Here is an 18283-nt window from a genome sequence, read left to right as displayed (position 1 = left end):
GTACTCAGTCTAAACCCTAGGTTTCACACACTTAGGACTTTACAAAATATTCACCTTAGAGGCTGACATATTCCATGCTAGGTCCATATTTAGAGGATGTTATTTTAAAAGACCAAACCACACTTCTTCAGCCATTTTAGGCTCCTGGAATTCAAGACACAATGACATGCAAGAGGAAAAAGACAAAATCACAACAGCAACATGTGCGAGTTGCCATGAACTAAATCTAAAACTTTCTTGTTAAAAGGATAAGTAGACCAAGTTCAGGAATAAAGACCCATCCACATGACAAAGCTCCTGCAGAGAGGGATGCTGCTCTTTTGCACCACACTGGCTGCTCCAGCTACTTCTGGGTTTTCTGTCATGAACAATTCAGTAGCATCACTGGATTGCACAGAATTCCTTAGATTGAAAAAGACCTTTAAGATCTCTTAAATCCAACCATTAACTGGTTTTCATTCCAGTTCTTGATTCCAGATTCTGAATTCAACCCAGTTGGTGGCAGCAAGGGGAAATGGGAACACAGCAAAATATGGTGGGAATCAGTCTCCACATCCCATTGGTTTTGTATGTTCTGAATGTGAAGTCTAAGAAACATCTGTGATACAAAAGGACCACTGCGCACCAGACCGTCCAAACAGATTAAAGTAAAAATGAGCAACTGCCCCAAGTGTCTAGAGCATTGCAGTTGTAACTTCTCAACCAAAACTGGGAAATCTTAAATTTCTTCTCCAAGTCAGTTATACTGAATATTTGTAATATTTGTTTTTATTTCCAACTCCAAGTTAAATAAAACTTGTATTATTTGCTATGACTAAACATGAATAACTGCCAAACATTTATAAAACCTGAGTGACCACAGAAAATTCCAGTTCAATAAGGCCAACAAGCAAGAAAATACTAAAATATCATTAAAATGTGCCTTTATTTTTCTATTATAAGAGAATTCTACATAAACCAAGCTGATCTGTTTTACAAGACTTTCCTCCCAATATAATAAATTTTCAAGATGATCATGAACAGCGTAAAGCTGTAAATAACTCTTCTTGTTGAGGGCTACAGCAAAGTTTCTTCAGTTGTTGTAATCCTGGAGAGCCTGAGCCATGAAAAGCTTGCCCAGGTTCTGTGCATTGAACTCCTTAATATTCTGGCAGTAGGTATTAATTTGACCTGTCAAAAGGAAAGAGTAAACCCTTGTCAGTTTTGAAATTCAAGACACCCCAGAACATAATTTTTCAAAAGCCAAATTTGTGTGAACCACTGAGGATTTATAGAGAAGCCACTAACTCTGCTCAACTACTCTACACTTAGTAATTTCACATTTTCAGGATGTCCAAATATATTTGGGAATAAGAAGAAACTAAATTAGAAGAACAGGTAAACTGGTATGCTCAAAAAAACCCTTAATTTTCCAGCAATACTACATACAATTTCTGAAAATACATATGACAATAAAAAGAATAAGCAATTATTCCTGCTGAACTGAAAGCTAAATGACATTAATTCTTCAATTGAGCTACTCTAAAAATTCTACAAGACTGAATTTCTGTTCTGTTCTTATGAATATTTATCTGCTAAAATATGCGTAAGAAATATTTTTCAGCAGCACACTGGAAATTGTACCATTCCTCTCTGACATTCTGCTAGACTTTTTTTCTATCTAACATTTCACTTTATTTGCTATTTCAAAAGTCATCAGGGTATGAAGATTTGTCGGAGCTTTACAAATCAAACGTGCCCATCAAAACATTTTTATACTCTTACAGCTACAAGTTATTTCCCTTGTTAGCTAGGAATAGCAAAACATGAAGCCTGTTTAATCAAAATTAAGGCTGTTTAGAAGGCAAATAAACTCTTGATTTAATGCTCTACTTGAAAAGTTTTTAAATGCCTCAGAGACAAAGAGCTAAGTCTTACTCTTTATCCACAAACTTTACTTCATCTAAGTTGAAGTGGATGCTTTCAATTCTTCCCCCGACCATGATAAAAGAACAAACAAAGTGCTTTGGCTGAAAACTGTCTTCTCCTTTAAGTATAAGAGTTTTCAATTCCTTCTCTCCTAAGGGGTGATTCATCCTAAGCTTTCACTTTCACACATACACTCTTCCGTTGCATTTATAAGCTCTGCTAGAGCTGAATATTAAAATACTTTAATGCAGCTAGAATTCAGTAACTGCTAAAAACTATTAAAACAATAGGGTTTTCTAAAAGCCTCTGTAAAAAGTAATAAGTCAAGAACGTTATTTCTTCTAGATAAAGCACTTATCAGTGTGAAGCTATTAAATATTAAAATAATCTCTTGGTCACTTCAAAATTCAGGTAATTCAAATCCACTTTTTTTTTTTTTTTTTTCATGTCAAAGCAATCTTTGATGTACAGTACATTACTAGGGTTCTAAATTTTCTCTCAGTACAAAACATGGTGATAGCTATCTGATACAAAAAGCCTGCTACAGTTAAACAATTTGCTTTCTCATGACATTTTCCAAACCTTTTTTACCTAGCAGGGCACCTAGGTTGTCTGCTCTCTGTTGACACTGTGAGGTTCCAGGTGTTTTTACCCTCCCATGAGGCACAGGACAGGCACTGACAGTGGCTATGCCAGCAGCCCACCCATGAACTGAAGAAACTGGGGGGTGGTATCTCTACCTATCTATGCCTTGTTCCCATTTTTATTTTCCTTTGCCTGGCAGTGCAAGAATATGGAGATAGTTTCCCTAAATCTCTGGCCATATAAAACAAAGAAATTATCCCCACTCTATTTGAAATTAAAACTGTCTCAGCTGCTGCAACAACCAGTTCAAACCTAAAAATGCTATCAGTAACTTGGGGCTGCTGTCAACTGTTCTGAATCAGAAATTCCAGTCCAAACAGCTTATTCCTGAGTCCTGTCTGTACAGCTCCTGATCTTCTGGAGCTGAGGGAGGGGCTGGGGCATGAGTGAAGGGAGCAGTTACACCCATTGATACAGAAACCCTCCCCCATGGAGCATTTCTCCATCTCTCCATTAAAATCTCAAATTTTAAATATCAAGGATAGGTTTTGGAATGCTACCAAGCCAAAATATCACACCATAATGGCAAAGGTAATGAAAACTTAAAATGTTTTCAAAGGATACAACTGTACTTTTTCCCAAGCAGACATTCTTATGTTAAAAGGAAAGTCAAAAACACTGCTAAACATTACCTGCAATAAGGAGTGACTCCATTCTTGGAGGTGGTTGTGGTGGTTTAAAAAGCTTATTGATGTCCTCCTCAGGGAGAGGGGGCTCTCCTCGGCTTTGACGCTGTATATTTTCTTGCTGACGTCTTTGCTGATACTGAAAATAAAACAACAGAATCAAAATGCAGCTAAAAAAAAAATTATTTTCAGATGTTTTCAACAAACCAGCAAGTATGTTTTAAAAACTACATTATTTAATGCAATTTGGGTTACTACAAACAATATAATACAATTCCCAGTTTAGTTCAATTCACTGGAAACAATGCATTCCCCATCCCACACACTGGCAACTTATTTAAGTGAGATAATGGAAAATCATATAGTACTGAGGTAGTGGGGCTACCTTCTAAAATTTTTCAGAGATAAATACTGTATCTGATGGAAAGAATAGAGCATGGTTGATAAAAACCTCCAGTGCCCCACACAACAGAGAAAAGCAAGGTTGGAATATGTAGGTATGAGAATATGTAGGTACCACCCTCAGATAGTTGCACAAACCAGAAATTCTCCCATTTTATGCAAGCTAAAGGTCAAAACAATATTAATGTGAAAGGGGAAGAGAACTTAATCAAATAAGGTATTTTAAGCCAAAAAATATTAACTCTTAACTGAGAACAAAGTGGTGGCTGAAACCAAGCACAATGGTCCATTTTTCCATTAATATGTTAGAACAGCAGCTTGTAAAAGTTTTTCTGCTATATGTTTAAAAAAACCCATTTGTTTTCCATACTGCTCTTTGCCACAGAGATTACTCAAATTATAAAAAAAATAAGACAAACACTTCTGCAGCTATCAGATAAATATTTGCTCTTGAGATGCTCATAAATTCAGAAACCATGTGAGATTTCATACTGTATGTGGCAGTGAGGATTTAGTAATAAAGTTTGTCTTCAAAGCCCTCCTATTCAACACAACAAAAAAGTCTTTAAAATGAGGAGACAAAGAGTACAAAGTGTTTTCTCTCACTTAAATGTATCTGTGATCCAATGAGTCTGAAAACAGTTCTTACTTGGTGGCACAATCTAATGAAGTAATTTTTTTCCAGTAGTAGTGACAAATACATGTTTTTGGACAATGTTAAAAATAAAATCTGAAATGCCCATATTTGTATGTGAATTGCATGTAGTTTCTTCTTTCTTTGCATTACCCCATTCACTTCTCAGCAGTCTGCCTATTATTCTTTATTGAAATGGCTTGCTCTTAATCACAATTGCTCCATTTTCGAAATGAAGTTACGACCACTAAGTATGCTGCAATGAGCCACTACTAAAGCAGCTATAGTTAGTAAAGAAATTAAGTGAGACACCATGGAACCTACTTTGCTCTGCTTTTCAAAATAAATAGATACCCTTGTTGTTAACAAAAACCTTTAAAGCAGATGCCATCTTTCTATTCAAATTAGGCAATAAAGGAAAAAAGAAAATTCTGAAGATAACATGCATGAAGTTTCTATGTCCTTGGGAATTCTACAGCCAGGACAGACCATTGATTCCCTAAAATGTTCCCTTTTCCAAGCTACACTTTACATATGTGAAAAAAAATGCAATTTTGATTTTAAAACAGTCAGTGATGAAGCCTTTTACCTGAACAACAGGTGCTCTTTTCCATAATCACTTTGTGTGGCAATACCTGCAACATTTTTTCTTAAAAGTGACCTGGCCCATTTTTCAGATGGCCAATACTGAATCTTATCATATCTCTGTCTGCTAGATAAGAGTTCAAATTTATTTTTCATGCAGGTTTCTCTTGAGTAAGTAAGTGATTTATTAACTTATCACATTATGTGAATTCTGTTCACCAAAATCTTCCCTCCAGGCTTTCAAATAGTTCTCACCGTGCTTTTTTCCAATTTACCACCATCCTCCTACAGTCAGATGGAGCATTGCTTTATCTGTGCAGGAAGAGCAAAGAAAGTAATACTGCCTCCAAATACCAGAATAGTTAAGGCCGGACAAGACCTCTGGAGGTCACCTTGTCCCACCCTTCTGCTGAAGCAGGGTCACCTAGTGCTGCTTGTCATATTCAAGATTCTCTAATTAAATGGATTTTAATTCTAATTCTCTAATGCTTTGGATTTTAAAGAGGCCATTTGGCACCAGGAATTGAAAGTCAGCATCACCCAATCAGCATCACTATTTATTGATACTAAGCATGACTAAAATATCCTTTCCAATTAGAGAACAGTCCAACTTGTTCACAGTCCACTGGACTGTTTCTTTATTTCTAAATGCATGACTACATGTGATGGTACTAAGACATGGTTTGGAGCAAAACTTGTAGTTTCACCTCTTTAATTTACTGAATCTCTTATTCCCGTGTCCATGGTGTATTTATAAATTATTTTGGTTTATCATAAATCACTAATTAATACGTAAAATAGCAAAGAAAGCTAAATCCATACCACATATCACTGAGTTCATTTGGTAATTGCCCACTGACTAACCCATTTTATAAATCTTCTCATATTGGATTTGTGTGGCAAGATTTTGGTAGCAGAGGGGCTAAAGGGGTGGATTCTGTGAAAAGCTGCAAGAAGCTGCCCTCAAGTCCAATATGGCCAACAGCAGCAGGCTCGGAGACCAACCCACCACTGGGCAAAGCCAAGCCCAACAAGGGGAGTGGCAGCACCTCTGGGATAAAACATTTCAGATGCAGGGGGGGAAAAGGGAAAAAATGCCAGCCAAGAGAGAGGAATGAGAGCATGTGAGAGAAACAGCCCTGCAGACACCAAGGTCAGTGAGGAGGAAGATTTCCCTTCAGCCTGTGGTGCAGAACATGGTGAGGGCAGCTGTGCCCCTGCAGCCCACAGAGCAGGGGAGGAATGTGAAGGGACCTATGTGTGAGGAGGAAGGAACAGCAGATGTATGATGAACTGACCACAGCCCCTGTTCCCTGTCCCCCTGCACTACTGAGGGGAAGAAGATTACATTGGGACTGAAGTTGAATTCAAAAAGTAGGGATGGGTAAAGGGAAGGTGTTTTAAGATTTGGGTTCATTTCTCATCACTGTACTCTGATGTGATTGGTAATAAACTAATTGTCCTATGTCAAGCCTGTTTTGCTTGAGATGGTAATTGGCGAGTGATCCTGGCTTTAGATCAACCCATGAGACTTCCACATTTTTTTTCTCCCACACCCAGCTGCAGAGAAGAGTGATAAACTGACTTTCTGGGGCATTTGGCACCCAGCCAAGGTCAAACTACCACACTGCTTAATTTTGTATTTTTGAAAGATCTTGCTTAGATCCTAATTCATCTGTCTTGGATAGCATAACCCAAAAAAAAAAAAAAAAAGTTTTTTGGAAAAAAAAAAAACTTTTTGGAGAAAAAAAAAAAGTTTGTGGGGAAAAAAGTGCTCATCTAGCTTTCTCCATGTTACCTACCTGATGCTTCTGCTGCTGCTGCTTGCTTACATTCCTCAGGTAGGTATTGTATTTAACAATGTCTTGGCTCATCTCATCCACTCTGTCCATCAGCAGCTGCAGACTCTTCCCAAGGTGATTACTGAAAGAGGAAAAACATTCATGAAAGATTAAATTTACTAATAAAAACAAAGATTTAAAATGAAAAACTCATTCTGTCTCTTGACCTGTATTTCTGCACTAATGGCACCATTTGCAAATTTTTAAGTTCCTCAATACCTTTGTACATATATTTATTTGATGATATTTTACATGGCATCTTCTCCTCTAGCATCTTTGCCCCACAGCAAACATCAAGTGTTTTGGTCTTTCCAGGAACCTCACAGTAATGAAAAAACAATGGCTTGCATTAATTTACAGTTATTAGAGATGCTGGTCATACATCTAAAAGAAAAGGTCTGATGCTTTTGTGACATGAAACTCAAGCAACATTCCAGGAGATGTGCTCAAAGTGTTTGGCTTCAAATTATTTTTTAGAATTTACTACCTGAATTTGGTAGTTCACAAATTTTTAATTATTCCTCTGATAAATATTATTCTGAATAAGCATAGTTAAATATTCTTCAGATCTCCATCTCATTAACTAGTCTATCAAACCATGCCTGGAAGTTCAGCAGACATGGTTTCATCCTGGTTTGTTGAGAGGGAGTGCTGCATCCTGTCCAGCCAGCTCCACATTCCATACCATAGGCAACATGGAAGCAGCAGGCTGGGCGCGTCCAGTTCCAGTTATGCGATCTACTGCCTTGGCCAGACAAATGCAGTCTGTTAAACAACTTTTATTGTTACCATTTTTAGCAATGGATTCAGTATTTTTCAGGAATGTTCAACTTAAGGTATACCTTCCAAGTCAAAGTTTTGGAAGCTTTTAGGTCAGTGTTCATGGAGACATCCTCCTAAATTGTGTTTACAGAATTGAGCAGTGAAAGAAGGACACTTTCTGCTCTCTCTTGATCCCTTTGATCAGAAGCTGGTTTGTTGGCTCTGTTGTCCTACTTGGCTAAAGACCAAGAAAACTCCATCTTTCTCTTCCTCAACTGAAGTCCACTAATATTTATGAGAGTTTCTTTCCATTTAAAAGTTTGTTGCACTTCAATGTCAGAATCACATCCTTCAATCACTGTTTCACCATGTTATCAGAGATTCTCCTTTCACAATGCTTTCCTCTCATCCTACAGCCTATGGACTGGAGAAACAGGCAAAAAGTCAAAAGGGAGCCACGCATGTAACACTAGGAACATTCCTCTCTAAGTGTAAATTATTCCCCAAATCCATAGAACTCATAGCTGGAGACAGAAGCTGGTCATGCACTTAGGAATACCTGCAGTGAACAGAGCTGGAGGCACCCTTATCTCTGAGTGCAAGAACAGCTGTTTCTCTCACTGAGCTGCTCGCTGAACAAAGGTCTGCATCAGGAACTTCAGACCACAATTTATTTACAAGCCAGAGTGTTAAATCTCAGTTGCATACAGAGGCAGATGGTGAGGTTTTCAGCTCCACAGCAGCAAGAAAGGCGCCACTATTATAATTATTTTTAAATTTCTTGGGTTTTTTTTTGGTTGAACATTTCAAGCACATGATATTTAAAACTATGGAATATTGCCATGGCCAGGGGCATACATGTTTTCAGTTTTTTATAGAGTTTATATTGTATGGAGTTAGTGTTAGAACTGGATATTATCAGAAATGCCTGTGTAGGTACACACTAATAGCTTTGTAAGGTATGTAAACAACAGAAAGAAATAATTATTTTACAGATAGTGTCCATGTGAAATGTAGCTGGTTACAAAGAACAATTTTATGTGAATCTCTTTGGGACCAGCTTAGTACAACAGAGTACAGAAACAGAGAGTTATTGTCAGAAGTTGCAGTAACACAGTGTTTGCTCTTATTGCCAGGGCAACAAAAAACAGATAACTTAAACAGATGTGAACTGAGACATGAAGTGATAAGTATGCTGCAAATACAGGACCAGGCTTTTCCTCACTTCTCATATGGCTGATACCCTTTTTCACTCCATCTCTTTAAAAAATAGACAAACAGGAAGCAGTTAATAAAAATGTGTATGTATGATCTCTAAGCAAGTTTTATTCAGCTGAAGTTTATTCTGCTGATACTTAGAAACTTAGTTATTGCTCCAGCCCATAACACTCATCATACACTTAATTTTCCCAGACGGTGCTTTAGACACCTCCATATGTTGTGCATTCCCTACAGGAGATCTCCAAGACCACACTGCCAGGTACCTAAATACCCACTATGCATCAATACAACTAAAAAAAAAAATATTTTTTTTTAAAAAATACATGTATGTATTTTAAAAAGTGGTGCCAGTAAATGCTGCTTGCATCCTTATCTACACTCACTTCCCTACAGGGCTCTGTGACTGTCAAGTGTAGACAATGTGGAGCTCAGCACTTGCATTTGTTGTTCTGAGGGGATCAGTAATAAAGAAACTGCAATTTCAATGGCTGCATTTCAGTCAGCAGATTCAGCAAAAGAGTCAATTAAATTGAGTTTAAATTCAAATTAGCGAGTAATGCAGACCAACAGAAACAGATCTATAAAGCAAAACAGCTGGTGCTGAGAAACCAATAGCCATGCTACATGTGTTTGGGGGGATTCTTATCACTATTGACATGGTCCAGTGATCTGAAAGTGGCTGAGGCACAGTAACTATCCTCCCAAAGCCTCTTTTCAGTTTAGTTTCATCTGAAACAAATCAGGTCTGAGCTCACACCACGGTGATGATCTGAGAGCACCCTTGAACTGAGCTAGAAGACAGCACCAGATTAAGATAGCATCAGGAGACCACCACTCCTCTAGTACAGTGAATCTTCATGTAAGAAAACTATCAGCTTTCCTGCTAAGCATCACAAAGTCCCCCTCTCACATGGGGACTGTGTTCTTTTTTGTGAAGAAATATAGATAATAAAAGAGGGGGGGAAAATTAAAAATCAGAAAAAGTACCTGCTACGTGGATTCCTACACATCTAATTAAGAACAATGTGAGAGCACTCCTTCACCACAACTGTTACCAGAATCATGGACCAGTAAGGAGTGACCCATAGAACTTTTGGAAAATTGTCATTTGAGACTTATTTGTGTAGCTTAGGTAGCATAATGAAAAAAAGCCCCAAAATGATGAACACATACAAACTGCCAAAGGAAAACTGTCAAAGCCTCTTTACCTCATAAAACACACTAGAAACTGTAGTCTGGAAAGCAGTTTCTAAGCTGTGCATTTTTTCTGTAACAGCCTAACATGTGATGGGGTATAATTGTTTACCCACAAGGGCAGGTATAAGATCAGGCAATTGCCAGATGGTTTAATTCTGATTCCTTGTTTAAAAATTATCAAATACAAGGGTCAATTAATTCTGAGGTTTCTGAGAAGTAGAAACTTGTGAGTAGAATAGCCTAATCTGCAGATAACACTGATGGTCTTCCCTGTCTTGTTCTTCATGCTGGCGAGCCTGCCTTTGGCAGTGATGCACTCCAGCATCGACAGAAGGAGAAAGCAACAACTATACCTTAACTGAACTCACAGCTCACTCACTGCACAAGGACATCTTCGTAGGGTACAGATCTGGCTATGAGACCTGAATGCAAACCTTCCTCTTCCCAAGGAAGTGCTCATACCACCAGGGCCTCCCTTTGCAGATTTATTTTAAGGAGAGCAAAGGTCCAGTTCACTGTTGCCATCAAAGGCAGTATAAGAGGTTCCAGAAGCAGCATCTCTCTGCCTCTCCCTCTCTGCCCAAAGGTTACAGCACTCTGAGCTGTATGGATTCAGCTGTTTGTGTGGGCACACTTCAAACACTTTCAGTGAAACAGTCTACTGTAAATGCAAAAACATCCCCTGTTGGGGTTTCCATATTTTTTTTTTTCTTTTTTTGTGGAGGCAAAGGCTGGAAGGGAGGAGTGGGAGTCTGACTTCTTCCATCAGACTATTCCACAAAAGCTATTTGTACAGCCATGTTCTAAAACAGATGAGGAAATAAAAATCTTTGAGGGTAGGAGGGATGTAGAGACGAAATGAGGGTAGTGGGGAGAAACAAAGCAAGCAGCTGGGACTGGAACCTCCAACTGGCTCCGATTCTGTAGCATTCATAATGGAGAACTATACATGAAGCCCATATTTACTTCAGCATTTTTAATCAGCAAAGGACTCCAGACACACTTGCTAAAGGTCTGAAACACCCAAAATGAAGCTTCAAGTCAGACACCCAAGCTTCAAAGAGAAGCAGCAATTCCCATAGCTCACAGTGCCCATGTCCTGCTCACTAGTTTTGCCTTCTCTAGGCACAACTCCCAGGCCTCAGCTGGCACAGCCCGTGGACCTGTGTCCCTCTGTTCCTCTGAGACCCAAGTCACAGTGCTGAACCCAGGCACTGAATTTTGGGCTAGAACAATTCTGAAGCTGGAGATGTGCAAAAAAGACGGCCCCCTAAACTTGCCTACAATTGCCGTAATTGGACCCCCTCACTTATTTAATTTTATTTTGCTTGTACCATGGCTATGAAAGATGAGAATAAGGAACAGCAAGTGGAAGCATTAGAAAATGCTGTATCTGCTGCTCATTTTTTCCACTTTCCATCAGCTCCACTGAGGCCCCTCTCTGCCACTGTTTTTTGGGAAAGGTGCCATCCTGTACAGAACTTTCCTCCTGGTGGGAACAGCTTTGGGTGGATTAGAGAAGTACTGCTGGGCAAAGCACATCTTTTTGACTAAAAATTTGTAAGGTATGTTCCCACCACTTAGCAGAACTTGTTTGCATCTCAGCATTTCAGCCTGATTTAAACCTGTGCTGTTTATGAGGATTTTATTTGAAAGAGATATGTAAGTCAAGAGCCTTGAGTTCCATTTTGTTTCCTATTCTGACTTTGATGTGTGCCTTTGGGCAACACATTTACTCTCTCTCTCTCCATGTCAGGTTCCCCCACCTGCAAATTAGAGATTCTCTTAATTATCTTAATAATCCCTTAAGCACATTGAGAGTTTTGAATAAGCAGTGAAATGTGTAAAACTTAATATTGTTTTTAAAAGCCAAAGCAACTCTTATGCTACCTCTGCAAAAATACTGCATCTGATGGTTGAAAAACATAACTGCCAAGTAGAAGTTAGTGCAGTAAATGTTCAGCACATGTTTGCTTCTACTGACGCACACTATTAGAAAAATTGCCTGAGACAAATTGAGATATTATAGAACAACCCCATTATGAAGCTAGACCACAAAAAAGCTTTTTTTAATTTAAACTAGATCATCAATAGAATAACGAAGAGACGGATGAGAATGAGAAACTTGGTTGTAATTATTTCTGTGAAGATCTGGAACATTATCTGACAGGATTTTAATTCTTGAGTCTGTATCAAAAGACTGGCAGTTCTCCAAGGTCTTCAAGACATTTTGGTCCTTAAGGGTAGCAGAATAACTGTTTGAGTAAAGACCTTTACTTGCTATTACTTGCCAGCCTTGTGCTACTCTGCCTTCAACTTCTTTGCCTAGAGTACTTGAGTCAATTCACATTCCACAAGAGAAACACAACTTTATGTCCAAAAAAGTAAATTACTATATACAGTTATCACAAATATACTTCAAATGGAGAAAGATACTATAGTACAAGCAAAGTACCTCAAATAGGTAGAGCTTTAAACTCAGACAAGGTAGGTGACTGAACATGTGAAAATCCTGATGAAGCAAACTCTCCAGAAGAGAGGAACTATGGGTAAATAATTTTTTTGCCAAAATCATTGCTTCAGAGAGTATAAAAGTTCAGGGATGCTCCTGAGGCACGAAAAAAGACCCCCAAAAGCCTAACAAATCTGAGACTCCAAAGAAATAAAACAACAACAATGAATAACCCCACAAAAAAAAAAACAAACCAAACAACTCACCAAAAACAAACAAAAAACAAAATAACTGAAACAAAAAAGCAAAACAAAATATAAAATATACACACACAATCAAACAAAACAAACTAAGAGAAAAAACAAAGCCAAACCAAAAATGTAGCTTTGAAATTACTGTCAACAGCAAAGTTAAGTGAAGAAGATATGTACCAAAATTAAATGTTGTTATGTTAACATCTGAAATGTTTTAGCCTAAACTGCTGAAAGAGAAAAATAAGGAAATGTGAAAATAAAACTCCAAAATATGGAGGTTTGAAATCCCTACTTCAGGTAATATATGCTTTGACAGAGTAACCTTCGTAGTAGCTGAATTCAAGTAAAAACTAGCTAAATTCAGCAGGCAGTACAAGTCACCTAACCTTGAATAAAGCAGCATTAAAATGCTTTAATTTGCCACCTGCTTTGCCAGTTATATCAATGTAAGATATCATTTAATGTAATCTGCCTAATAACTAAAAGCAGCTATCAAATATTAAAAAAAGGACACATACAAAAACTTCCAAACCAATCCACTGGAGTAATTTCCAAAGCTTTCTCTCCTTCAAACCAAACTAAGCACCTTAAGGTCCTCAACCTTAAGGTGAGGACCAGGTGAACTTGAAAAATCTGCCAAGAAAGCCTGTTTTTAGTTTTCGGCTGGTATTTCTCTTGTTCACCTCTCATTCCCTTTACTGATATGAAGACCAACACAAAAGCCTGTCTTGCACCAGACATTTAATACTAAAACAGAAAGTAATCTGTACGGTTCTTATCTTTTATCTTGAGTCAGGACAGTGGCACAGAACAGTTACTGTGTAAGACATAAAGCTGTGATTTGTGATCTGTTCAAATTACTTTCCATTTCCAGAACTGTATTGTGTCACTAGCAGCAGCCCTTGTTAGATCCAGGGTGCCAGGTAGTTCCAGCCCTTTACACAGGGGGAAACCCAAAGAAACAACCGAGGGCAATGCTGTCAGGTTACCTGGAAACCTTCTGTATCCTCAGTATGGTCTTCCTTTTCACCATAAAGTGATAGAGCTCACAAAGAATCAAATCACTGTCATCTCCTACATCCAGTGCTCACCCTAATGGGAAAAGCTTTGTGATCTTTGACAATGGAAAGAAAATGACTTACAGAACACCTGCGGGGTCCAGCAGACTGATGAGTATCTCAGCAAGAATTCTTCACTTCATTAATTCCAATGTGCAAAGTAACAACTTTACTGGACAGAATTATTGACTATGTATTACTTGTGGCATGTATAAATACCCCAGTAGAGTTCAACCCTATACCCGTTCTCTCTTGATCATTTTCTCTAAAAGCTATGAGATCCCTCAGAACATCCACATAAGGTCAAGTAGAGAAAGAGGAAAATTTCTGCTAACTTAGGCAACATAGGGACCACTAGAAATACAGATCCAGTAACTTTGGCCTTACATCATGGAGGAGGGAGAGGGAGCAGGACAAAGAAGGAAAAAGAAAAAAGGCCACTAGGATCAGAATCTTGACAGACAATAAATACGTTGATGTCAAAGTTAAGTGTTTTACTCCAAAAAACTACTAATGAATACAACCCAGGTTCAACATGCAACAAGATACTGCATTATTTTGTGTACATTATTATTTTGATCAGACCAATAATAATCCAATTGTATTGTGCTGCCTAAGATTTAAATACCACCAAGGTTTTTTTTCATATTGCTAGAAGTCATGTCTACTTTGTTATCAAAAGTGTATTTTCAGGGTAAAGTGCCACCAGAAGAAGTTATTGTTAGACAAAGTTATGAGAAGATAATTTTAGAAACTCTTAAAACTATTTCTGACATCATGAATGCTGCTTGACAATCAGTGACATTTTTGCCAGTTTCTCAGAGCCCTTATTATTTTATTTTCAAATTCATCCTGCTACCAAGTAAAAGAAATGCAATTTCTTTTTTATAAAAATAATTTATGTAATTACTTAAGGAATATTTAACAAAACCAATTTTTTAATAGATCTATTTGCCTGAATTTTCTGAGTGCCCATATTTTATTGAAGAAACACACTCTTCTGAAAAATTATACATTTCAAGCACTGCATAAAGCATATGAGGCTTACAGACTGAATTTAGTCTGTGAATCTAATGCTACAGTTTTACCATGCAGTTTTTCCTTCAGCAAAAGAACATGAAGGGTAAAGTGTTAACCCCATTAAAAGTCAAGGCAAAGCTTCTGTGGACTGTAATGAGACTGGGATTTCTCCCAAGGTGTTAAACTGTGGTTTGGGAAAGCGAACAAAAGTACATCCATTATTGTAACAAGTACTTACCTGCTAGCCAGACTGAGCAACTCATGTCTATCGGCTACTGCAGATTTCTTTTCCAGTTCCCACAACATCACATTGATCAGGTATGAATTCTTAATTACAATAGGCACTTCTTCAAACATGTTTTCATATGCAATATTTGCTTTTTTCAAGCTGTGAAAAAAGTTATGGAATATTTACTAATATAAACAGTAACTCTCTTACTCTCTTTGTTGAACTGGTGCTCCAACAAACAATAATACTGTAAAAATTCTTGATTTTCATAATTCCACAATTAAACGAGTCAAGTTTTGTTAAGAAAGCATTTGCATGGCAAAACCACACATTTACAAAGACTAGGAAAAGCTGCTCTAGGAAAAAACTCCCGTAAGACAAGCAGCTGCCTTGCTTGTTAATAGATACCTACGTGAAAAAGTCTCCAGCAAGAAACTGTACTGACAGGATTAACTCTGTCCCTTCCAAAATATTTTACTGATTTTCCTGCCATCAGTCTTTCTTAAACAGATCTGAAGCTAATTACCACATGATGCTGAAGTACCTTTAAATACCATTACTACAATGAAAAACAATTTTCCCAATACCTGAATAATTAAAGATTTTATTGACCAAAATATTATTCACAAAATATTGTATCTTTTGGAATAATTAAATTCTGCAGTGAATATTAAAACATTAATTTCCAGTGTGAATTTTTTTACAATATACACATAAAAAAACTATTGCTATTGCTTCATAATAAAGTAAATAGACAGTAATATCTTTCATAAAATCTGGAGATAAAAGCATGATTTAGAAGTTTCTAAGGAAATAGAGCCTTTGCTACTTTATGAATACATATTGCATTTTGGAACAAAAACTTTTGCATTTTGCCTCCACCCCCTTTTTTTTTTGACTGATCAGAGGTTTGTTTGTTCATCATTACAGTTTTAGACACCATGCAATGAAAAGAATACATTTTTCCCCCAACTCAAAAAAAGTGATTTCAACAAGTGTTTGTGCCTTTGCTATTGAACAGCAAGCAGCTGGAGGCAAAGGATGCTAAGGCCTACAGATCTGGAACGAGTAGCTAATCTTTTGAAACAGATTTAGAAGTCTGCTTTACTCCAGAAGATTGTGTCCATATGGGGAAGTTAATTTGGAGTAAATATACTGGGACAACTATTCCAGAATACCTGTTCTATTTTAATTCTGCAGAAAAATTAAAGAGCTTAAAGACAGATCAGTTATTTCCCTCCCTCCATTTCTTTTTTTTCTGTTTTTGGCTCTGTTCCCACATACAGCTATCTTCCCCATGGTCCTTACAGCACGCCCACTGACAAGCCCCAAACCCTATTCATGGAAATGCCCAGCTGGCCTTTCACACCTTCTCAGCCCACTGTGCCACTGCACAATTATCACTGCCCACACAGGTTCTCCCCAGCACGCACTGCTGTTACCTGAGCTTTTAAAACACAGCGTTCCATAATCCCAGGTATCGTTCTACATCCCAATAATTTAGCAAACCCTATGAGAAAACATCCTTTGAAGTTACTTACGCTTCTGGAGAGAAGTCTTTTTCTTTGCAAACTTCCATCAGTTTGGGAGTCAGCCTATATGCCTTCAGTGACAAAGACCCTTGGGCAGTCTTAATGGGATCTATTATTAAAAATGGAAGGAAGCCTATTATTATCAAACCCAGACTGCCTTTTTCTTTTTAAATATCTGAATGACATAAACAGGAGGAAAATTGCTAAGTAGCCTTAGTGATAGGAAAATTAAGACAACAAACACAAAGGAGACACTATAACAGAGGCAGTCCTATTGCACTGCTATGTAAAACACAACCAGCAATACACAGTGACACCAATTAGTAAGCTTAACTTGGAGAACTTGGGGGGAATCTTGATCCATTCTACTCATATTATTTCCCCATGAAAGGTCAAATTCACATTTCCATTTCTTTATTAATTATCCATAGAACTTATGTAAAAGTGACCTCATTTAAATAAAGATTCTTCCTTCCAATCATTTTGCAGTAAATTAAAATATTCATTAAACAACATTCTATATGATAAAAAAGTAATTTTAGAGTAGCAATAAGCTAATTCAGATTAAGCTGCCATGCTGCTTTGTGCATGACAATGTAACTGGTGTATACAAAGATTTGTTTTGCTTTGACATATACTCTGCTGAATTTAGGGGGAAATTTTCTAAATAAACTGTTACATTCCTTGGACAAAGAAGCTTAACACTTGCAGCACGATAACAGCTGAAGCATGCCAACAGGAGAATAAAAGCTGTGTTAACATTCATGTTGTCTGAAACTTAACACAGTAAAACTTTTAGCAATCGGTGATAAAATGAAAACCAAAATAGACTGAAACAAGTGGAAAATTCATCAAGGTCTGATGATGCAATGTTTCCAGCCAATATAAGTATACTTTAACAACTTGTTCTTTACTGTAATCCAATTGTTAACATACTGAAACAATTTTGGGGCAGCTCATAAGATTGATCGTATTCATTAGTATTTTTTCTGACAGATACTCAGGACGTTACATTTACTTCTCAGCTGGAAACTATATGCAAGTCTGCCAGATATGGCAAACTGTGAGTGTTTGGGGAGGGGGAGGCTATAAAGCTGTTAAATTGCCTACGGTTCTGATACAGCACAGAACATCTGGTCTGGAGAGCTTGAGGAAACACCATTAAATAGGCAGAAAAGAAAAAAATCTTTGTGCTAAGAAACAGTCCAGGTTTTGTATGCTTCTGTCAGAGGTATTAAAAAAACTTGGCAATTCGTGTGATGATTGGTCAGTCACGTACAGAGCCAGACACGCTAGCAAGCGGGGTTTGTTAGACATCTGGTCGGGTTCCACCAGCCCCTTCCACGAGGGAGGGGAGATGAAGGAATAAAAATGAAGCAGCTACTCCAGCATTCCAAAACGTACACATCAGGGCTCTGATAGCAAGAAAAATAAACAGAAAGAAGGAAACCCTGTCTAGACTTAGCTGCTGCTGAGGCTGCCGTAGACACAGGGTTGGTATTTACTCGAAAAGGCCTGCCAGGCTACTCTTACAGGCAAAAGACAGAATACAAAAATAGTAGTAATAATATTAAGAGGGGAAAAGAGTAATAAAGGAAACCTCATACTAACCGTAAATGAGAACTACAGACTCCTCAATTGCATGCTGGTAACTGAACTGGGAGTCCAGGAGGGCACGGGTGACAAAAGAGCCATAGTATGTGGACTGGTACCAGCCAACGTGAAGATGATCAATGTTTACGTGGCGCAGGCTTCGCATCATTTCCATCTGGTATTGAACTGGATTAAATTAAAAGTATGTTTAAAAAGTAAACTTACATAATTGGTACTATTTAAAGAGAAAGATTGATATTAAATGAGTAAATTCTATTTTATTTTCATTTTTGCAACTGCCTAGAAATTTGTTTATTCACTGGA

The 18283-nt window shown here is 37.6% G+C and overlaps 1 protein-coding gene across 1 annotated transcript in view; it reads right to left on the bottom strand.

Moving 5' to 3' along the window:
* Nucleotides 1-906: 906 nt before the first annotated feature.
* Nucleotides 907-18283, bottom strand: part of EIF3H (eukaryotic translation initiation factor 3 subunit H) — an 85525-nt gene continuing 68148 nt past the window's right edge. Inside the window, exons 3-8 of the mRNA XM_005516950.3 lie at nucleotides 17978-18145; nucleotides 16376-16475; nucleotides 14844-14993; nucleotides 6603-6723; nucleotides 3186-3318; nucleotides 907-1170 (exon numbers count right to left, since the gene is read on the bottom strand). Of these exons, the coding sequence (XP_005517007.1) occupies nucleotides 1073-1170; nucleotides 3186-3318; nucleotides 6603-6723; nucleotides 14844-14993; nucleotides 16376-16475; nucleotides 17978-18145 (770 nt within the window). The 3' untranslated portion in view covers nucleotides 907-1072. The remainder of the gene's footprint in view (nucleotides 1171-3185; nucleotides 3319-6602; nucleotides 6724-14843; nucleotides 14994-16375; nucleotides 16476-17977; nucleotides 18146-18283) is intronic.

Source organism: Pseudopodoces humilis, chromosome 1, assembly GCF_049639895.1.
Source record: "Pseudopodoces humilis isolate 2021_Gansu_Grassland_sample_001 chromosome 1, ASM4963989v1, whole genome shotgun sequence".
NCBI lineage: Eukaryota > Metazoa > Chordata > Aves > Passeriformes > Paridae > Pseudopodoces > Pseudopodoces humilis.
The sequence above is the reverse complement of the archived record's forward strand: the minus strand, read 5'-3'. Positions and strand labels throughout refer to the sequence as shown.